Source organism: Condylostylus longicornis, unplaced genomic scaffold, assembly GCF_029603195.1.
Source record: "Condylostylus longicornis isolate FDR11 unplaced genomic scaffold, ASM2960319v2 ptg000055l, whole genome shotgun sequence".
NCBI classification, from domain to species: Eukaryota; Metazoa; Arthropoda; class Insecta; order Diptera; family Dolichopodidae; genus Condylostylus; species Condylostylus longicornis.
Genome location: NW_026578024.1, coordinates 7874583 through 7899749, shown reverse-complemented (window position 1 = coordinate 7899749; position 25167 = coordinate 7874583). Strand labels below are relative to the sequence as shown.

Below are 25167 nucleotides of genomic sequence, written 5' to 3'. Positions count from 1 at the left end.
AGACAAATGTCTAAGAAATTAATGTTCTACAAGGATAAAGTATGTAATACTTATAAGAATATAAAAATATGTATATGTACGTAGTACTAAAAATTTAAAATGGCTTGCCAAGTTTTCTCAAAGTCATAAATATCTGTGAGTTTTGTAATAATACTTAATGAAAAAAAAAATATTAAATACTTAATTATTTAATGTTAAAAAAAAATGTATACATAACTCTAATAAGAATCTTTTATACATAAATATAATTAGAATTTGTTTTGCAATGTTATTATAGTTTAGAAAATATTAAAGAAAAACTAATAAGAAATTTGTTTTTGACAATTATGACATTAAATTAATTTTGAAGTATATTAGACATTGTCCATATAAAAATATGAAAATTTAAAAGATAAGTCGAATTTGTTTTGAAATAATAGATTTTAAGCGAAATATAATAGAATAATAAAATATAAAAATAAGCGAATAATAGCGAAAATCCAGCTTAAAAATTAAATAATAGCGAAAATTCACTAAATTGATCTTATGCATTGCTAAAATATAGACTAAAATTCCAAAGACCATAATACATTAATAATAATTAAAAATTGTGTTATAATTTTAATAAACTTGTCTCATTAAAAATTGAGAGCCTGTTAATACAAATACAGTTGATTTTACATTTCTTGCCTTTTAAATGATATTATTGTTTTGTTGTTAAGCTTTGCAAGTGCCTAATTATCACATATATATTAAAGGGTTCTAGTTATTTAAATAAAAACTAGTTTTTAATTTTTATTTCATAATTTAATTAAGTACATAACTTGCTAAAATAATTATTCAAGAGTTTAATATATATATTTATTTTATAAAATTAATATCTTTGTTCTATAAAGCTTAATTATTAATATATATTTTAAATTACTTTTATATACTTAAGTATATCATAATTATTAATCAATTTACTTCATTTATTTAGAATAATTAGTTTTGAACTTTAGATTTTTAATTTAAAGTTTTAGTTTTTTTTTTTATATAAAAGTCCTAGATTATCTGGTTGTATATTTAGTCTTACATTGCCCAGTTATTTGTTAACAAGTCTGTTGACTAAATATTTTAAATTCTTATTTTAATTAATAATTATTTTAAATTAAAAGTGAAAATAAATTAAGTTACATAAGAAATCTAAGTAAGTATATGAAATAATTTTGTCTTAAATTAATTATTATAAATTGCTTTGCATCTAGCTTTCTTGTATATTATTATAAACTGATTATATAACAGTTTTGGAAGAACATGTAGGTGATATAAAGTAATTATATTTAAGTATTTGTTTAAGATAAAAATTACTTATTTATTAAAGAGTTAAAAATTGTTTTTCCCCGACACAAGTTAATTATACAAGATCATCAATAAACTGGACAGTTTTCTTCTTTTATTATTCTAATTCGCTTGATATTAATATATTCAATAATTTCCCGATTATTTATCAAGTTTATATTTTATTTACTTTAAATTTTTAATTTTTTTCCTTATTAGTTTTATTTTTTTTTATAACAACAAATCAATTATAATTATTATACAAATTGCAAATATAGAATTGATGCAAAAATATCACTCCTAATTAAGAATGAAAAATTTATTTTGTAAACAAGCTTCAAGAAAACCAAGCTTTTTGGTTGTTCTCTATAAGTAATTGAATTCTATGATTGAAATTATTTCTATAGTGTCACTATTCGTTTTTATTTTTTTTATTTAATTAAAAAAAAATTCATAAAATGTGAGCAACTTATGTACATATGGAGTAAAGATAGTTGATATTCATATTGAAATTCATAACACAATAGAACCTCTATAACTCGAAGTCGCACAAGAATGTTAAAATTTTTCAAATTATTGTGATTTCATATCATATTTTTTTTGTTTCTTTATCTTTTGTTTAATTTTTCGCTGAAATCCGCTCCTACAGATTGATTTGTTGAATTAAAAATATGATTTTTTTGGAAATTTTTCGAATAAAAGAAAGTCCTACTTATTTCTGAATCGGAAGTGAAATTTTATTTTGAAGCTAAGAAAAAATTCGAGTTATAATATGTTGAGCTAATATTGACTTTGATAATCTCTTTTTATTTTATAAGTGCTCTAAATTTAATTTTTTAATGTTTTTTCTTCAAAGTTCTTTACAAATAAAATTATTTGCTATTGATTCTAATGCATTCAAAATAAGTCTGGCGAATTCGAATTTGACTAATGCGAATCTAGAAAATGAAAGAAAACAATACTCAAATAAATTTTAGCAATTACATATTTTGTTAGGAGTTCTTTTGTATAAGCACATTTTAATATTTTATAACTTGATTACATAGTTTGTTAGTATGCACTTGCGAAGTTTTTTCTTCAAATGTTCTTAAATTTTTTTTCCACTAGATTGAATTACCAAAATTGTTCCCTAGTTTTTTCTTGTAAAACAAGCATATTTTTTTTTATCTTTATTATTATGTTCATAAATTTTATATACATACATACAAACATAGTGTACATATTTGCTTACCTTATGCTTATGTATGTATACCACTACATACTCGTATAATTCACAAACTTACACTTTTTATGTGCGTCATTAACTGGATTTTAAATTTCTGTATACTTAAAATTTCTGTATATCGCAATATTTGCATCGATAAAAACGTGTTCATTAATTATTGTTATCACTTGATTGCATATTACAAAATTTTTCATAAAAATATTTATGGCAACATAGGTGGGCATTTTTCTTTTTATATGTATAAGTATATAAATACGAGTATATAAATCTGTGTATGTAATTATTTTTTCATTTGATTACTTCAATACTTTTGGGAATCACTAAAATTTTTTGTAATCATTTTAAGACAAATCAAAATTCAATACTTATAATTGAAGTAATGATCGCATATAAGAACTATGATAAAAAATAAACAAATTTTATATTTGAAAGCAATATTACTCACTATAGAAATTTGTGGCGTTCTAAACGGGCAGTTAAATTATACCCACGTATAATTAAATACACGAGCGAGGAGTCACGCATATTAAGTATTTATTCCTACATGTGGATTTACATTTTTGATGAAAATAAGGCTTAAATCCTTAATATTCAATATTCAAGTCAGGAGTAAACAGTAATAAATATTGCCAAGATTTCTATAAACGCAACAGCGCTTCCTTTGCAAACTATTCTCAATTACTCATGTAACGGAAGTGGAGAACACTGTTTATCATTTCTTAATTGTGTCAAAAATATCCTTTATTTCAATATACTTTACTTACACATATGCAATTTTTGGTAATCCAGATCTTAGTCAACTGCGTGAAATTCCTTTCTTATACTGCAATTAATGTCAATTAAATAGTAATTTAATTTTTGTTGCAGTTTTTAACTAAACTGAACTAAAAAAAATATTCAACTTTTATTTTATGCCTTTATTCAGTTTTGTGCATTGATACCAAAATATCAGTTCATAAAAATGTTACGTCAAAGATCAACTACAACTCAAAGAAAACGAAAAAAAAAAAACAAAAATCATAAGTTGAAGCACAAGTTTCTTCACCATCACTCATCATAATATTTTGGTAATTTTGATTTCAAAGTAAAAGTATTCAGTATAAGTGTGCATACTTAAGACAAAATAAATATAAGAAGCAAAATCAGTTATAATGTGTGGAATGCGCAGATATTTGTGTACAAAAACAAAAATATGTGTGGTTTTTTTTTTCAAATTGATTTTTACATAATCATCAAATTTGTTTCACATACTTATACTTTACTCATTCAAATTTTTCACTCAATAAATTTAAAATTTATTCATTTTGTTTTTATTTTTTTTACTACGACCCCATTTCTTTCTTATTTACACTATATGTATACCTACTATACGTTAATATATGTATTTGTAAGTATTGATCAAAATTTTTCTTCCCAATATTACCACAACCTTTATTTAGTAGTAATAATTATCGGCAAATAAAAATATAACAATAAACTGCTTAAAGATTTCATTGTTCGAATATAGCGGTGAGGAGTTGTTAAAGAAAAATTCCGGATCCTAAAAATTCGATTTCATAAATGAACATTTAAATTCAATATAGTATAAATAATAAAAATATTTTTATCTTCATGGTCACTTGGTCAAACAAAAATAATAAAATGTCAAAAAATAAAAATGAAAAATAAAGAAATTCCAAAACTTCACAGCTCAAATTTCTTAAACCGAACTAACAACTATTTAGACGGTTACTATAAATATTGCAGCACTTGCATCAGAGACAAAATAAATTTTTCTTCCTGAATCAGCAAACATTCACACACACACTCATATTTTTGCTTTGTAAAAGTGTATTAATTTTGTATGTAAAAAAAGCAAAAAAAATTGCATATAAATATTGGTTTTTAAGGGCTCCCGTCGTTGGTAAATTATGGGCGGCAAATTGAAAATTTTTGTTGTGTGAAATAACCAATATTAATTATTATACTTAAGTACGTGAATTTTCAATAAAAGTTGCCAGATGCTTTAAGTGCACAAAATATTCAGAAAACGTAGTCGACTCGGCTCATTGAGCTATAGAAAAAATTAATTCCATACAAATTTAATAGAATTTATCATATTCATTGCACATACAAGAAATGATTCAAACAGTTTTATCATAGATTCATTGTTGCACTTTAAGATACAGCACCTATAAATATATGAGTGAATATGCTGGCACAATTACAATTTTCGAGCAGTTTTTCTTATCCATTCTAGTTGCCGTGTCAAAATATCGAACTAAAGAATACTAGAACAAAAATTTAATTTGTGAAAAATGAAAAGTTTTGTATTCAATTGGTTTCGGATTTCATTCTTGAAATAAAGTAGTCAGAGGAGAAAAATTTTTCCTAGCAAATCTTCGAAAAAGTTGAATTTTTTTTATAGAATCCGGCAACTCTCATACAATCACAAATCTTAAAAAAACAACAATGTGAAAGAAAAGGAAAAAAAGTTAAAAAATATTGAACAGCATCAGCAATCAACATCTGTTATATCAGCACCTTACATTTTTATTGGCCTCAACAATAAATCGTAAAAAAAATAAACAATTTTGATTACATGAAATACTGGAAATCATCACGTTTCTGTTAATTTTTTGTTATAACTGTTGTTATTTTTATCTGTTTTTGATTTTCCGATTTTCTTATTTCCATAATAATTTGCCGCATATCTAAATGTTTTCTGAATGCTTACTTAATTTTTTTAAGTACTTATTCATTTCGTATTTCTTTAAATATCGGAAACTGGACACCGGACAGTAACAATGATTATGACTGTTAATCTGGATATTTAGATAAACTGGTAATACTTATATGAAAGATCTTAGATGATGGTATTTATTTCTGAATTGGTACATAGCATAATATAATTTGTTGCAAATGTATGTGTTTAACACATTCATATACACTTTTATATACATACAATACTAGTGACCGAATTGTATCATCAGAAAAATTTTATAATTTAAAATAAGAAAACAACAAAACAAAATGTGATAAAGAAGCGGGAAAAAATTTAAATTATAGGAAAGTTATCGTACAGGTTACACAAGTTTCATAACATGCTACTAACCCTTTAAATAGTTGATTACATGCCATTGACGTCGCTTTGTCTTGTTTGTTTGCTTTTTAATATTTCGATTTCAAATTCATGTTTCTTTTTTCATCATACGACTAAAATATTATTATCACCTGCTCTGGATGATGTATTATCATTAATATTAATAAATGTCTGCAGCCTTGACTTTCATATCAATTTTTTTTATGTGTTTGTACTAAGTCATTTGAATTAATAAAAAGGAATATCACGTTATACTTACCTAATTTTCTTTTTCACGTTTTTCTTTGAAAATGCCAATGTTTAATATAGTAAATGTTGAAGATTGTCAGTGCTATACAATATTGCAATAATTTTATTGCATAATAAAAATACTGTAAATTATTTTAATAGGTGTAATGTGGTCTACATTATTGCACCATATTTTGAATCAGGTAATTTTTAATTGATTTTTTAATTTATTTTGGATCGAATTGTTGTTTGATTTTGGGTTTGGTTTGAAGTTTTGATTCCAAGCATAATCACATTATTCTGTCCAAATTTAAGTAATTGAGTATACATACCTGATCATCCAGGATAACTATAATCTTATTACTTTCTTGTCGAAAATATTTCATCCCTCAAAGAGGTTTCGTGGCATTCCTGATTTGCGATGTTTTACTCAGTTATGTGCGTTTAATTTAATTCAAAGTTTGCTGTTTGTGGAGCGCATCTTAAATAAGAAATTAATTTTAAAATCAAATTATAATATCAAAATGATAACAAAATCAAAAGTACATAAGTAAGTACATATCTGCATTTTTAAGGTTAGTCTGTTACATAATATTTATGTACACGTTCATATACGTATAATGCTTCAAGCATATACATATGCACTCACTTACTCTTATGTTTATGTATTTGTTTAATAAATATAAGTAGTTAAAAGTGAATATTTTCATTGTCATCATTGTCACAACAAAGATTTTTCTGACTGACTACTAAAGGCAATAAATCTCTTTATGTAACATATTAAATGTATGTGAGCGAATAATAAATTAAACGATTTATTCACTTTGCTTTTTTACATTTTTTCTTGTTGTTGTTTTTTTTTTCTAATAAGTAAATTCAAAATGCTCAACCTGAAAAGTAGGAAAAAAGTGGGTGTATTCTCGTTTTTTTTTGTATTTTAATTTTTTATTTTATTTTGCATCTTTTTTTTTATCGTGTTGTATTAATTAAAAAATAAAAATGTGAAATTTAATATTCCTATCGGAGAAAAACATTTTTTTTATAAATATGCCAAGCTTTTTGTTAAATTAAAGTTGTGCCAGAAAAAAAAAGAATTTTTACTTTTTCCTTAGGTCTTTATTTAATTAAACTGAAGTCCTGCGAAATCCAGGGATGCGGTGAAAGTCATGGTTTTTATAGCACTTTTTCATTCATCAACAAGAGAAGAGGCTGTCTCGGGTATGCGCCTTCACTAGTAAAAGTTGTATTGTTTTGGGATATTACGTTAGTCCAAATCCAAAGAAAGTCACATCGTTCGAGGTATAAAGATGAAATTTTGTCCTTAATTAAATTTTTTGTGAATATAAATATTCACAAAATATAATATTCGATGAGAAAGTGCGTCGATGTCTCATCGTCCCCTACTCTTCTCACAGACTTCTTCTTCAGTTTCTAAAACTAGTTCCGGTAGAGTTTACGGTGTTCTGTCAGGAAATCCGTAAGTATTCTGACATGGTTTCTCGGTATCCTTATAATTGTTTTAAAGCGTATCGGTCGGATCTCACCTACATAGACCTGAAAAATTTATTACTTGTGCAATTAACCCTACCCCCTCTCCCCCTCTTTCGTACCAGAAGATATTTCCGACACCTCGTTTTACCGCTTAATCATGTGGTCTTCAATCGGCCAGCCAACGAATTCTAAATCCATTCCCCTAGAGAAGGTGTCCCTGGTGAAATGATTATTTCACCAGAGTAACTGGTAACGGTAACTTTCTTTATTCAAAGAATCTATTATCAAGTATTTCACTTATACCAACTTAAGTATATTTTTAATAAAAATTATACTACCATGAAATTTTACGTTTTAATTATTTCCATTTGTAAATTTTATTATTTTAATTATTTCCACTTAAAATTAAGAGTTTCGTGTAAGCAAATGAAAATATTAAAATTAACGTAAGTAGCTATTTTTTATTTAAAAAAAAATCTTATTAAAATCATTTTATAATCTTTATTTACCATATACAACGTCTGACCCATATATAAATTTGATTTATGTTTAACAAATTATTTTTAAATATTTTCCCATATCTAATCTAAAATTTAAATATATGTTTATACATATATAACTTCATATACACGTTTGTACATTAATTAAATTTAAATGTACATGCACACATTTATAGCAAAACGATAAGAATAAAATTATTCTTGCTTTTTTTTTAATTTAATTATAAATTTTAGCTGGTGTGCTTAATCTAATTAAGTATAGTAACTAAGAATGTATAACAGTTTAAATATTGTATATTTTTTTTATTTTTAAATCAAACACTCATCTATCACAAATGATGACACAGGTGTCTAAATTAGAGAATTAAATTTTTGGTTTTTGTTAAAAAACTGAGAGAGGTTAATATAAAAGTTTATTCTGCTTTTGTTTTATTTTTTTTGGAATTTTTAATTAAAATAGGTTTTATTGTATAAGTTTTAACGTAGCCAGTTTTTCTTTAATTATTTTTTAATAGTCATCTTATAAATTATTAATGAATTTTTACTATTAATATTTTCTTAATGTCATCCAAACATGTGTTTAATTTTTTAAATTTAAGTTTGTATATTTATTTCAGCTCAATAGCTGAAATAAATATACAGATTTTGAAAATTGATTAAATTTATTTGCGTTTAATAGCGGAACTACGTACTTATATGCTGGGATGTATAACATGTGGTTAGGAATTTCAAAATCTTAGGGGAATAACTTAATGTTCCTGTTTTTTTGTCAATACAAAAGCGTATACGGTCTAACCAATATTTTAATTTTTCCTACTTTTGATTTATTTTTTATAGCTAAATCATAAAACTTCTTTTTTCAAAACATTCTATTGTTCACTGATGCACATTTAAATATTTAACACAAAACTCTTACAAGTAGAAATGTATATGTAATTATAAATTTTTAATTGAATAAATTAGTGTTAATTACACAAACTTATATACACACATAATCATTCTGCAGAACATAAAAATAATGGCATAGTAGAAACTAAGTATAAAATAAATTTTTAATTAACTCTTATTTCCTTTTGTTCTGGAAAAGTTTAAGTATACTTATGTAGATATACTCTTCTATATGCACTCCTTCTTGTACATTGCATTAACTCGAGTGCTTAATCTTTCTCATATTTCTACAACATCTTTTTTCACAATTTATATTCTAAGTTATTCACTTAAAATTTTCATTTACTACATACAACCTTAAACAACCTACATATACAGATTTATCCGCGATTTAGTGAAAAGTTATTGCATTTATCTTTCTAGTATAACATAATTTTTCGCAATAATGGTCAGAAAATCATACTCTATAAATATATTTTTTATGTTATTTCTCTTTAAAAATTTTTTTTACTGAATAATACTATAATACACTCATGTACCTAATTTTATTGGCTTTAAACGAAATTACAAAAAAAAAACAAAACAGACAATGAAAATTAACATTAAAATATTACAAAAAGCTTATAAAACTTGCGCAACAAATTCGCGAAAAAAATATATAAAAATCTTTTCTTTTATTATCAACAGACTAAAAAAAAAAACCCACCAATATAAAACAGACAATCAAAGCTTTAAATACTTTTTAAGTGATTGCTTTATAAAAAAAATTAAACAATAAATAATTTATTAAAAAAAATCAACGATATTCATATTAAGTGGTATGAGTAGTTAAAGTAACAAAAATATTTAGATATGCTTTATGTATGTAGGTACAGTGAGTAAGAAAATTTGTCGTATAAACAAAAATAATAATTCATTTATAAAATTCATAAATAAATGAATAAACAAAAATGTGTAGTCGAATCGCTGCCGCTAACACCCCTTTAATTGTTAAAAAGAAATTTTTTGCCTACCCAAAGAATAGCCCGAAAGTTATTAATGTTTTAAAGTTTTCTATTGCCAAAACTTCATTACAGACTACCCACTAAAACTTCATTGCAGTTTTAAAGAGAGAGACTTTTTCAGAGTGGGATGCCTAGGAATGGAAAACATCATTTGAGAGCTGAGTTATCAGAGTTTATTAGTTTTATGAAAATTCCATCGAGTTTATGATGTTGAAGAAAAACTAAATTCGATTTAGAAAACTAAATGATTTTTTCCAATAGCATAGTATACGATACACTAATACAAAATACCTTTTATGAATTGCATATGCTGAATTGTGTAATAAAATAGTAATTACTGCAATTTTGGAGTCACGTGACGTGATCACTTTTTTTCTTTAATTGTTTATTTGACTTTAAACATTATTCAATTTTTCAATTGCCAAAATTATTTAAGTACTTTCTTAACTTAAAATTAATTTTTATATTGCAAAAAACTCAAATAAACTATTTTTGTCAATGAATTTTTTTGACACTCTGTAAAAAAATAATGTAAACTATTTATAACATAATCATAAATGAAAATTGTATATATATAGATACTGAAAGGTATAGAATATCGTATAAAAAAAAAATAATAAAATTAATTTGTAAAATAAATGAGTTTAAAAAGAATACGCGGTTTTATTATTCAACTAAATATGAATGAGAGCAATTTTAGAATGATGATGACAAGAAAAATCATTTTACAAATCTTGAATACTTATATTATTTACTCACTGTTTCATGAATAATGGAGTAAATAAATATAAAACAACAAGTATGAACAAACTAAAAATTTCATATAGATAGGTAGACATTTATATTTTTGCGAATAAACTGTCGGTATAACATTTTTTTTGAAAACAGCTGAGATCATGACATTGAGACAATGTTATTTTAGTTTTTTTTTTTTTTTGAACAATTTCGTATAAGCAATTATTTACAACGTTTAACAATATTTTCGGCAAGGTAATCATTTTCAGTTAATATAGAAATTTTGCGACTCTTTCAATATTAATTTACATTTATTTATAAATAATTACTGACCATATTTACTGGCTATAAAAGCCAAAAACCATTATTACTCCCGAAAGCGAATACTCATTTGATTTTAGATATATTACCTTAAATACCTAACACTACTGTCTATATGTATATTTTAACTTAATACAAATTTTTTATAAATTTTTCAACGCCAATACCAATTTTTAAATAATTTTAATTTGGCTCTAAATAATATTTTATTTAAATTATTTAATTTTTCATGTCGCAGATAATATGATAAATTTATAGGAAATATTCTATTAAAGATCTACTCTTATGTTTGGATCTAAAATTTAATTAATCATTTAAACCTGGAAAACTACTTTATGTGGGTGTACAGTATGCTTGTTGCGTAAAAAGGTTTTTGTTTTTTTTAACTTCATTCATTTAAAATATTTATAATTAATTTATTATAACTAATTAATAATTATAAAAATTATTAAAGCGCCTTATTAATTTACTTTATATAAATACTCACATGGGTTTCACAATTCAAACATTTTACAAATTTAGTAAAAAAATAAATTTAGTTTTTAGCACGCAATTAGAAAACAATATCCGAATTTTGCTGCCGAGTAGATCATTAATAGTTGACACTTTATTTCATTAGAATAGAATTTCCTTAAGTACCTACCCCGCCTTTCAAGTTATAACCCGACGAACTTAAAAAAAATCAATAAATCAAATTTCTAGCTGTCTGTTTTTTTGAAAGGAGGTATAACCTAATGCCTTAAATCAGTACATAATTAACAGTCATATTATTCTTTATGTTACTGTGAAGTTTTTGGAAATATTACTGTTGGATTCCTCCTTAATTTATGCAAAATTATATAGCAATAAGATTTATTTAAATTATCGATTATCTACTCAAACTTTTAAAGAAAAATGTGAATATTTTAAAACCACTTGAAGTTGACGACCGAATTTTGTGCATCGAATTTTAGGATATTTCTAAATTACATAGCATATTTTAAAATTCAATTTGGTTCCGAATTTTTTTTTCTAAGATAAAAAAAACAGTTATCTTATATGATTAAGAAAATATTATTTTTCAGATTTAGAATTAAAAAATGTAGGTACTCATAGAGTAATATTTTTTATAAATTAGGTATATAGTAATAATTAATTTAAAATCTTATTTGTTATTTAAGTAAGTCAAAATTTTCTGTCTGAATAAAAGCAATATTTTGGATTTTAATTGCTTTATAAAATATTGTGTGTTATATTCGAAATTAATTTCGGTACAGCGAAATTATTGTTGATTAGAAATATTTGTTTGATTGTAAGCAATTTTTAACATTATATTTTAAAAGGTACAACAAAGCTAATAAATTTTCATTCGTCTCATATACCTACATCTGCCATTTACATGTTATTTCTTTGTTTTCTATCAAATACGACCCAATTCCATGCTAATTCTATAAATAACTAACATAAAATCATTGAATTTTATCCAGAAATAATTGTAATTTTGTGAAAAATTCGTCAATGATTTATTTTATATAATAATTATGAAAACATCTAATATAATCGCATTTCAGATATTCTCACATTTTTTTCTTATTTTAATAATTAAAATGTTTCATATAAATAGATAATCACACCTAAGTATAATTCTTATGACAACATTTTTAGCTTTTTCATAATTCTTTTTATAAATTACCTACATACATACATATACATATGTAAGTATGTATTTATTTTAAAATTTTGCAAGTATTTATTTTCCACAGCTTTAAAATTTATTTATTAAGAAAACCGAAGCAAACAAAAACAAAATAAGACAGAAAGAAAAAAACGCTTTGGACTTTGTACCTCTTGGCACGTTAGCTCATCTAAAATTATTATCTTATTTTTTAATATATGTAGGTATGTACGAGAATTTTATTATGAGTGAAAAGAGCAAAAGTTAGAAAATATCTTGTCACATGGAAAGTAACAGTTTTATGATTTTTATATGCCATGTGACATAAGAGAACAGATAAAAAAAAAATAAAGAAAAAAACAAAACATTCAGCTCATTCAGACAGATTTGGAGAATTGGAGAAATGCCGGGGCCAATTTTTTTTTCTTCTCGATATTGTGATCGTAATGCGAAACATTAACGATTTCTCGTTAAATTATAAAGTGTCGTAAGTATAATAAATGGAGTTTAACGTTAACACTTTCAAGGCTAATTTCATAATTTTAAAATGCTTTTCATTCACATCTGAATATATCCTTTATAGACTTGCATAATTTAGCAAGTGCAATTCAATATACAAGTAATTTATTACTTGCAAGAGACAACTCAGTTATGGAAACCAATTAAAATAGAATTTAATTTTTAATGACTTAATTTTGATTTTTTATGAACTGAGGGAGTAATTTTATTGCTTTCTATCAAATACGACCCAATTCCATGTTAAACCGACAAAATGTTGTTCAACACAGAAATAAGCTTTCCTTCTCTCTTTATCTTTTCTATTTATAGGAAGATTAATGAACTTATATACAAATCGAGGAAGGTATATTAAAAAATTTAGATTTTTATTTTAGATTTTTTTTTTCTTGAATTTAAATTTTTCTTCATAATTTTTATAAAATAATATTTTTCATAATAAAATCGATTACGTAAAAATTTTCTTATAAATTATTTAAACAGCTACCTAGGTATGTTTATCGTAAAATACGCGAATAATTATGTAATTTTTGTATTTAATATTTAAGAGGCCCTACAAGAATGTTATCAAGAGCAATTTAATAAATGTAAGAACAATAGACCTTCAACTTAAATATTCTTTAAATTACCTAAACATTCGGACGTTTATTTTTATAGTTTTAACCAATTTATTTTTTTTTCCATTAATTAATTAAATTAATTTTCAGCTAAAACAGATAACTTGCGTATCTCATATAGAATTGATAAAAGCATTGAACACTGAAATTTCTTTTATAAATTCAAATTACTTATTTAATTAAAATTTCATTTTAATTCAATGGCCTTATATTTAAAAATAGAAAAATAAAAAAAAAATTCCCTTGATAATGATTAAAGAATTTTTGTGTTAACAAATTGAGGGTCAATTTTCAATTTCTTTTTATAAATTTAATTTTCTTTTCTTTTATATTGATTATTTCAAATAAAATTTTATATATTATTTTTTTAATTAAATTAAATAAATTTTATAGATCAATTGCTTATAAGAATTTTTTTAAGAATTTGAGAAAAATTGTTGCATTTAGAATAAAATATGGTATGTTAAGCATAGATCACATTTTATAACTATGTAAAAGCACTCATAGAATGACAAAAGCACTTTCAAATAAGTACTTTTTTGTAACAGCAATTGATATTATATAGATTGTTGGCACAAGTTCAAAAAAAAAAGTGCAAAAAAATTTTTACTTTGTTTTTTGAAATTTTTTCATCTAGAATTGGTAGTATAAAAGTACATACTTATGTACGTACACAAGTATTAGTATATATACTTATAAATATGCAAAAAATTGTAATGCAAATATTTGCTTTATGCTTTGATATCATAAAATGGTACTTATAAATTACATAAAGTACTTCTACGTAATAAGACTTATCAATGTATAAGGCATAATTTCGAAAAAATTTATTAAAAATAATCCAAATAACCTAATAATTTTCTTGAATTTTACAAGATAAGGTTTTCGGTAACCAAAAATATATGTTAATTTCACAGTGTTTTAAATTGGCTCTACACTTCATTAATTATTCGTAAACTTTCGAAACTGCAGACAACGGCTTTGTTCAAATGTTGTTTCACTGAAATAATATTGAAAAATATTGAATTTATTTAATAATTTCAAATATTCTAGAAGATATTCCTTATATAAGCAGGTCTTATTACCCCGCGGGAGTAATATAGATACCATTTCAAATATTATTAACTTTAATTCCTAGTTGTCAAAACATGCAAATATCAATTAAGTACACCATAAAAATTAAGCCTGTTTCAATTGATTGAAGCTATCTACCATTTTACTCACATGCGAGAAGAAAGTGAGTGAATATCATATATTTGTATAATGTAATTTTCGAATGAGAAGAATTATTCGGTATTGCACTTCGCTGTTTGTTTCTAAAATAGATAACAACTTTATTTACTTTGTTTTTCAAAAGTAAGACGTTCAGTCTATAACTTGAGAAAAATGCAAGATAAAAGATTAGGCTATTAAAATTTTTAGCTTAAAATTTATAAAATAATTTTCATTTTGTATGCATTGTACATACTTTTAAGTATAACATTTTAAATTGCAAAACTTTTTAAAAAATAAAATACACCCGAGATATTGTTGCCAATACTTAATTGCTTTAAAGTCAAATAATAATATTCATTAATTTTAATTACCCATCATAGTTCTATTATATGAACATTACCCACATCACATCACAAAAATAATAATTAAAAAATTATTCTTTAAATGCATTGCAATTCATATATAATGATCGCATTAATTTTAAATTGTTATATATACTTACGTCTTTAACTTATTAAGTAGCTATATATGAAATATTTTCATTTAAAAAGTCTACGTAATAAAATTACAATGCAATTTAATTCTGCATCAAAATACGAATTCTTCAAACAAAAAATTATTTTATATACTTACTTAAATAGAGAGCATCTGAATATAGAATGCGCCTTAACAAATTAAAAATTACATCATAGCGCTTACATCAAAAAAATTTTGTCATCTTAACATACAAACTGTTGTATGTATACTTGTAAAAATTATTGATTACTGATGTACATCATATACATATATATATATATATGTATATTTGCTAGCATGCTTACATAGAAATATATGATATTTGTATATTTAGTCAAAATTTCACATACTACATACATACATATACATACACTGAGAAATTAGCAATTGTACTTATAGTCCAATAATATTAAGAACAAATAGGAATTAAAGAGCATTTTTTTTTTAATTCGTATCAATTTATTTACATAATACTTTCTATATATATACTTACAAATGTAAATATATAATACTAGTATATTATATAATAAGAATCGAATTTTTTATTACATATACACGCACTATATTATATGTACATATTTACATAACGGCACATAATATTCTTAAGTAATATTGTGACCCCAATAATATTAAAACTAACATTACTTTTTACAGAAATTCTGACATACTATAGCATAGTGGGGTGTATGACTAAATATGTTTTCTTATAGTATATAATATGTGTTTATAAATGTATGTATGTACATTTATAGTCCGCATTTTCATTTCATACATTTTATTAGATAAATTTTTATTGATTTCTTGTTTGTTATAATTTTATTTTTGTTTTTCTTATTTTGTACACAAAGTCACTGGCTCCTCTAATTTTAGACCATTGTTTGTTGTTTCAAGAATAAAATGAAACAACAACAATAACAATAAAAAACAAAATCAAAAGTAGTGAAAAGCGAAAACCCGTGATGAAAATAAAAGCATAAATAAATGACCTCAAAACACAAAACTGAAAAAAAAAATGAAAAATAAAAAAAAAATAATGATAAAAAGAAAATGAAAACAACTGATATCGCGTTTTTCCGCCTTCGTTTTTTTTTTAATTTTTCTATTTTCTTTCTCTTCAACTTTTTTTTATTCTCCTTACATTTTCCTTAATATTTCCTCATTGTAAGTTGAAAAAAAATTCTTATTCTTAATGTAACAGAAAATATTTATACTTTTTTAATTTTTTTTTTAGTTTTTTTTTTATTTTATATATCTGGCTAAAAGATTTCTATCTCGTTCTTAAAACTAAATAATCATGTATATACATACATATATACTTACACACCCCTTCATATGATGATCTACTATACTTATTGTATGAGCTTATAGTATGCACATATAGCACTTATTATTTCAGTCACTCACATGTTATAAATTTTCTCATAAAGCAAACAATATAATAATGACATGGTTTTTCTAATGCAATTGGAATGGTTAAAACTACTTAGATATGTACATAATATGTACATAATATAGTAATAACTGTCCGACAATGATGTATATTCATGAATAGCACATAATATGTATGGCTATAGAGATAGGGAAATAGTATGCACGAACATAATGTCAAAAAAAAATTTATATTGTATTGAAGTTTTCAGTTGTTGTAAATATAAACACACAATTGAGCAGGGATGGCCACACTTTAACGTGACGAGAACCAAAAATTAAAAGTTCTAAAAATAGGAAGAGGTTAACTCTGGCCATAACATTTTTGTGATACCCGTGCAAATGAATGTTTTTATGATGTGATACACTGCGCTGTTAGTGCTTTATTGTACATATGTATATTGGCAGTTATCACACAAACTTATACCATCCCAAAGACTTTTGTTGAAAATAATTTTTTGGAATATTATGCAGTTTCAACGTTCGAACGGGTACAAAAATGGATTATTCTTATATTATACGGTTGTTGATAAAACTTACAAAACAATGTTTTGAAAATGTTTTATAAAATTTACATGGTTAAAATAATAATATTTTTTTTTCAATAGAAATAGAGATAGAATTTGAGATAATAGAATAAAAGTGACAATTTGGGTAGCCCTGCAATAGAATATTAACGTATTTTTATATGAAATCGAGTATGTAGTATCAAATTCTTTATAATCGATTGAAATTTTCTGACGACAGCATGATATTTTAGAAAATATTTTGCTATCATGTGAATTAAATGTTCACAAACAAGTTTATATACATATATATGATATGGCCATTTAAATACGATTTTATGTTAGTATACCTGTAAAATTAATAATAATTTAGATTTTTTATTATAAATTATATAATATATTAACTTATCATATACGTTTTAAAAAATGTCATCTCATTGCACGAAATATAATCGATTGCAAGCAGCACATAACCTATTATGCTTGGGGTTAATCAATTCGATTTCCTTAAAATAATAAAATAAAAAATTAAATTTCTTAAAATCAAATTTCTCAATAAAAGCCCAGATGCTTGTAAAATTTGATTATAAATCACTTCAGTCGAAATTAAGATTAAAAGATACATATAGAAAAAAATGGCTAACGCACCAATATCTGCCGAAAATGGCTTATTTCTCTTACATGGACATAAGCATTCCAAATGCGAGTTCAATGGGAATCAAAGTTTTGTCAGTGATTTCAGTGACTTACAAGAATAAATGAGTGATTTTCAAAAAATTTCTGTTTAATTGGTATTATCTCCATTCGGGTATAATAGCCTCTAATGGGTTAATATTTGCAGAAAAGTTTGTGAATCTCGTATGAGTTTTGTTTATCCCAACCCTATTGTTGTATATTTATGTATTTATTTTTAATCAAATTATTTTGCTTAATATTTTCAAAAGTTAGTGTGATATTGCTATGCTTTTGTCTTAGTTAAATAAGACATGCTTTACTCGCATCTAATGTATAATTATACCTAAGGTTTTAAGTATACTTAATTATGACATAAACTGTCGGCAATTACCGGAAATAGCAATAATATTGTCATTGAGATTAAATGAAACGTTAATCATACATATCGTCATATGTATTTCAAAAAGTTTAACGAAGAAATAATAAAAATATAAAAATTTTTTTAAATTTTCTTAGAATGCGTTGTGTTTTGTTTTCCGAATATGAAAACTAGAATTTTGAAAAATTTCACAAATGAAAAGATTCTGAAAAAAGGAAGATAGAATTTTACTAACTTATATTAACAACGAGATTTTATTCATCACCCTTTTCACTTCGTTTCGTAAACATAAAAATTTGTTGTTGCCATTTGAGTCCTATTGTTGTATTATTTATAGTACATACATATAACAATATATACATATAGTATATGTCATATTTAAGTCAAATTCTTATTCAAAGGTTTATCGATTTTTCACTTTCACAGAAATAAGAATAAGATCTTATTCTTACACTTTGTATATTAGTCAAAAATCTTTCATTTAAAAGTACTTAAGAACACAGCTTAAGTATATACATGTAACATAGTTAAGGACATCATATAAGTATGTAGTACCTATACTACCAATTTGCATCTTGTTAAACTGAAAATATTGCACATTTACATAAAACATACTTTAATTTTAATTATCATACAATAAACATTTATTTGTTCTAGATATTGTTCTAATTATACAAAACATGAAATAAAGGAAGTAGCGAAAATTCAAAAGGGTGGTAGCTTAGAAGGACAATATACTTACTTGTATTATATTTAATTAAATAAAAAGTAGAGGTTTAAGTAGAATAAGGAAGAAGAATTCATTATTGTTATTATGTTTTTAATTCAAGTGTTCCATTTAATAATTTTATGTTAGCCTTTTGTATTTTTGGTCGTCTTGTTATAATGCTCAATTTGAATACCGTGTAAATAAATGTATGTAGTACTATAATAAAACTTTTTACTTTCAGTAAGTTTTCGTTATAGGAATGGGACTGAGGACTTTCGTATTGTTATATTATTATGTGTATTGTAAAATTGGTATGGACAATGTCGATTTAATACTGAAATTTTGTAATTTGAAGCAGAGTGCAGAGTATTTTTAGATATGTTTACACTTTAAGAATTCAAAAATGTTATTATGTACAATTATTGTTTTTCATATGATGATGTTAGCCAAACGGGCCGCATGTACTTCAATTTCCTTTTAATAAAATAATTTCGAATTGAAACTTACTTTTATCAATATCACCAATTGCTATTACATGACAAGATATGCATGTAATATTGATATTCAGATTTAACTCAATAACGTACTTATGTGAACGAGTGTATTAAAATCAAAGCTGAAAAATATTTATTCTTAACTAATCTATTTTTATCGAAATTCATAGTAAAATTTATTTTCTCTTTACTTGTATATAAAATATACAATCTGGCTTTTTTTTTTTGCAATATGACAATTTATTTTATCTAATCTACAAAAAAAAAAAATATAATCTAACAAATAAAATATAACATAAAATTATTGTATCAATAAACATTAAGTATAAAATTTTGAAAAAATTATTAAGAAATTAATTTAATTACATAATTGTGTATTAAAAATTATATTGGGAGACGAGGAACTACATAAAGTTATTATACATATATACTAGTTATAAAATAATCAAATTAATATAATGATACTATGGCGCACACGTATGACATGACAAATAACCTTATACTTTGTAAAATCGAGTTAATGAACTTTACAATTTCCGTAGTACTTATCAATGAATTATTTCCCCGACGCGCAGATATCGGTGATGTTATTAGGGTTCTGACTGGGCATTTTTTTATTGGCGAACATGCAAGGAAGATTAGCCGCCAGTACACAATATCTGTAAAAGCTACTGAATCCATCTCCTACACTAATTTTCGGCGCTGACTTCAAGCATAGATTTCTTGCGTCTTAGATTTTCCGGCACGTTTAAAATTCACAAATAGTTTTTTAATTTTTTACATTACAATGAAAAATAATATTTTTGTAAGCCAGTATGCTATAGGTAAGCCAGTATGCTATAGGAGCATGCTGAAAAATAAATCTATAAAATCACTTTAATTAACAATATATTAATATATTAATAATCGCTTACAAAAGTCTAAATTCATTAAATATGTAAATGTATCATTAAGTATATTCTTACATTCTTATTCTATATTTTTAAAAATTTTTTACATTATATTTTGGAAAATTCCTAATGAATTCTAAGACCGATCAGATGTTATAAGTTAAGATATGACGATTCTCTAAAAATAAAATTCATAAATATTTTCATAAATAACAAGTTTTAAAATTTTATTTTTGTATTTGACTTCTAAGTTATTAATTATATTCGAATAACTGGTTTTTTATTTACTATAATTAAGCTTTTTTTCCCCCATAAAAAACCCACATGCTTAAAATAATTCTAAACATTTGTTTCTCAACATTTTAATTCTTTATTAGCAATATGAATGAATGTTTTTCAATAATTTCGTTTTACAATATTCTTATTTCCTTATTATATGTATGCATTAATTTGAATAGACTATATTAAAACTGAATTTCAAAACGTGTCTTGTAGCAGACATAATATTTGTGTTTAAATGAAGGTATCACGCTTATGTATAGAATCTATAAAATTAAAATATTGGAAAAATAAAACCTTTAGTTTCTAAGATGTCTGCCACTGCATCTTGAGTCCGAAAATTTATATAATATCTTAAAGCATCAAAAGACGAGCACATTTAACATGAAAGTTATTAGTTTGTGTACAAATAATCATAAAAATTCCAGAATTTTATTCTATACTAAGTATATTTTAAAATTGAAAGTTTTTAAAGAAAAAATTTCCAATAACCACGTACATTAAGAATTCAAGAGTAAAGTTCAATAAACTTAAACAAAACTTTCAATAAATTCATTTTTATTTTTATTTATAATAAATAACTATTATAAATACGTATCGTATATATATTTGTATATGTATGTATGTATAAACTCAGAGGCATAATTTAACATTGACAGCTGAATGAGGTTTTTTTTTAGATCATCAAATTTTAATATTAATATGGAAATTTGTAAATTATTTCTTTTGATGTTATATACTTTGTACATACTGTTATACAATGTTTATATATATTTGTAGATTATAAATAAATTTTGTTTACATTTTTTTTTAAAATATTCTATTAACATTTTTATTTTCTTTATAATTTCAGATAATACAAAATGGCCTTAATAATGAGATACATTGATAGTATTAACAGATATATGGATTCATATGGTGGTGAGTAAATTTATTAAAATATTGATTATTCGTAACATATAACAAATGAAGATATATATGTGTACTTGTATGAAAAGGTTAGGAGTTCTAAAAGGTAGTTCTAAAAGAATTTATACAGAAATTATGTAAATCAAAATGAAATCACTTAAATATTGTTATTTCAAAAAAGCATTTGAAGTTAAGGGCCTTTTTTCAACAGTTCAGTGAAGTTTTCAGTTGGTGATAGAATGTCATGTAAAACAAGTGAAAACGTTTCTAAATCAACACAAAATTTTACGCTGAGTAAGAATGTACACACACATCTATACCGAATTTGAAGCGGCTACAGGAAATATTAAAATGATAATATCTGTACTCTGTTTGTGTACTGTAACACTCTTAATGTGTTGCCATTCAAGCATAAAACACTTCAAAATATGTAGCCCCCATTTAACATACATATGTTAGCAAGTGGCTGGAAGATTAGTAAATTCGCACATTTATTTCAGTGGATGCTGTTTTTTAATTTTGTATGGAAAATAAAACATCATAAATCAGGTTTCAATTCATAAACTACTCGAGTTTTCTTCAAAATATTCCAAACTGTTATATTCCTTTAAATAGAAAGCAAATATCATTATGATCCCCTTTAAAGATACTTAGAATTGGTTGTAATTTTCAGTATCGAATGATTCTTATTTGATGATTCCGTTATTTATTTTACTAAAACTAAATTTTTTTATTAAGTATTTTAAATACTAAAGAATACACAAAGAAGAAAACAATTGAACTTTAATGCAAGTATAGGTATAGTAACTTGCGATCTACTCTTGCGAAATCAGCGTGTTTTTATGTATGTATATATGTACATTCCAATCGTATTCCAATCCAACTGATTAAATCATTTCAATATTATTGTTATTTATTTTTAGCCTACGGTTTCTTACAAATTTACCGGTTTTTTCGAAAAACGCCAAAAAAAAAAGTCAGTTTGTCTGCGTGTAAATATCAAATCTTTGTAATGAAAATTTTTTGCAATGATGCAATTTAATTTTATTTTATTTAAAATTAAATTTAATTTTTACGCGCTAATGAATACAAAATTTCGCATTTTGATTAGCATGATTCAAATTATTAAATAATTTTTTGAATTTCTTGAAATAATTATCTTAATTATTATGCATTATCTGTTTAGTAACAATTTTAGTGACCTACTTACAGAAAATTAAAATAATCTTGTTGAACAAAGAAATTATTTTTTCAAGTTTCAAAAGAGAATGTCTAAAATTATATTATTTATTGTTACTTCAGGTAGTTAATTTAATAATTGGGGTTAAAATTGGCCATAGTCAACCAATGTTTGTTTTAACCGGTTTCAATTATTAGTTTCATGATCCGCTACTGTTCGTTTTCTTAATCCAAAATCTGTGTTTACGGTTTTACGTAGATGTTTAGAAAATTTATGGAAAAGAGTTAACTTTTGAGGAATATGCCTATTTTATTTTTATTTTATTTTATTTTAATGTTTAATTAATGCAGACTCTCGTCTTGAAAACTAAATCATAAGACTTGAATAAAAATATTTACAATAAAATCCGATAGAAAAAAAATGTTTACTAATTTCTCACTGTACGCATAATATAACAATTTATAAAACTTTTATATTCTATCAGACAGAAAGGTAAAATTTTATAATATGCAAATATATTTACACCTTAAGTGTACAGTGAAAACTAGCCCCTACCCCGATAACTAATTCGTTTTTTAAATATCGCTAGGACAGATGGTTGGACGGACGGCAATGTATTATTGAATTGACTTAGAATTCGACGGTGATCAAAAAATTTACTCCTTCCTATTTCCTAGTGGTAAATTTATAATAACCTTCTGTATAATACGAGTAATAAGTACATTATATAATAACGCCTAAATGGTCCTTTAAAAATTTATGTTTTACTCCTCAATAACGCAAACTTACTGAGGGTTTTATAGTTTATGTTGTAGGAAAATATGCTCTTTTACAAACCTTTGATTTGAGACGAACTTACTGAAATTTTATTATTCATTATTAAAAGAAATCACACAATACAAATGACTTCTTGGTTTAAATTTTTTTTTCTCAAATATTTGAATTTTTATCACCTTTAACACAACTTTATTGATTAACGCAGTTTTAATGGTTTCGTTATTTCGTATGAAAAATTCATATGAAGAGAAAAAAAGTAAAAATGATTGATAAGTAATAAAAAAAAATTTCATAATCGTTGAAATGGGAAATGCTTTTAGATCTTCTGAATGAAATTTTTTCAAATCATAAGTGACGATGATGATGATGTGACAGTTTTTTTTGAATTAGTGTACACATTTGTAAATAATTAGTATGCATTCACATATTATACTTGTGGGCATAAAATACTTTAACATCTCATTGAATTGAAAGTGAGTGATTCCACCACTCTATACCAATTTGACATATGTACGTACTGTGCATTTTGTTATTTATTTTTGTAAATTTTATTTTCGATATTGAAATTAGGTGGGTCATTTTATTTTTTATTTTCTTATTTTATTTACACATCTAACAATAATATTGCCGCAACTCTATAGAGGCCATAATATTCCCTTTAAATATAGTTATACACACATAACATAGTACTTTTATGATTTTTCAGACAATGAAGTGTTATTAAAAATTTAAATCTTGATTTGATCTGTTTACTTATAAGAATCAGTTGTTTAACTTTTTTTATGTAATAAATCATAACATAATCAGGACATTTTTTGTATTTTGTATGCTGCTATGATATTTTAGTACGTTACTGTCAAATGTAGAAAGTCGTAAGTTCCCAATTTATACTCAAAAAAACGTGACTGACCCGAAATTATATATAGACATTTTTTTTATTAAAGTGAGAATTAAAATAGATGAGTGTAATTATTATTCTAGATTTAAAATTGGGATGACAATGCATTTCGAAGTAGAACAGGATTTACTGTCACATCCCCCTAATCTTAGTCCCAAAAATGTGAATTAAAGTGCTCTGCCAAAAATCACACTTTTAATATGAGTATCTTATCGGAATTAACCATCTCCGGCTCTTATGCCACTTTAGAACCCCTGTAAATTTAGATGTTCTGATTTTCTAAGCCTAATTTAAAGAAGTATCTCTCCAGTGGACAATAAAGATGCGTATGCGTATTCATGACGTTTCGTGATTGCAATAAAATTTTCGAACCGCTTCATTCGGATTTTCACATTTGGAATATCAAATTTTTTATTTTTTTAATTGAAATTATATTATGACAATAATGTAGACATTTTTAAGCGGTCCCCAATTTAAATTATAAAATCCTGATCAAATAACGGAGCTTTTTATAATTAAAAACTATTAAGTAATCTTATTCACAAAATATTCAATTTTAACACTTTGAAGGTCATAAAAATTCCGAAATTACATAATTGCATAATTTGAGACAAATTTATTGCTTATGCCTTAACATTTTTTAAGCTTTTTTGTCTTTTTCTTTTCCCTTATACTTTGAAAATTTTGCTTTACTCGTATTATCGGTTTTCAGTCCATGATTTTAACAAAACAAATCTTCGTTTCACTTTTTC

The 25167-nt window shown here is 24.3% G+C and overlaps 1 protein-coding gene across 6 annotated transcripts in view; it reads left to right on the top strand.

The window, feature by feature from the left end:
- LOC129611853 (elongation of very long chain fatty acids protein AAEL008004-like) overlaps positions 1–25167 on the top strand; it is a 101901-nt gene that overhangs the window by 53206 nt on the left and 23528 nt on the right. For 5 of the 6 annotated variants that reach the window (XM_055525253.1, XM_055525255.1, XM_055525257.1 and 2 more), the window contains one exon: positions 21505–21572. In XM_055525253.1, the coding sequence (XP_055381228.1) occupies positions 21515–21572 (58 nt within the window). In that variant the 5' untranslated portion in view covers positions 21505–21514. Of the gene's footprint in view, positions 1–1077; positions 1169–21504; positions 21573–25167 lie in introns of those variants that run through there. The other variant, XM_055525254.1, reaches the window with a different exon arrangement.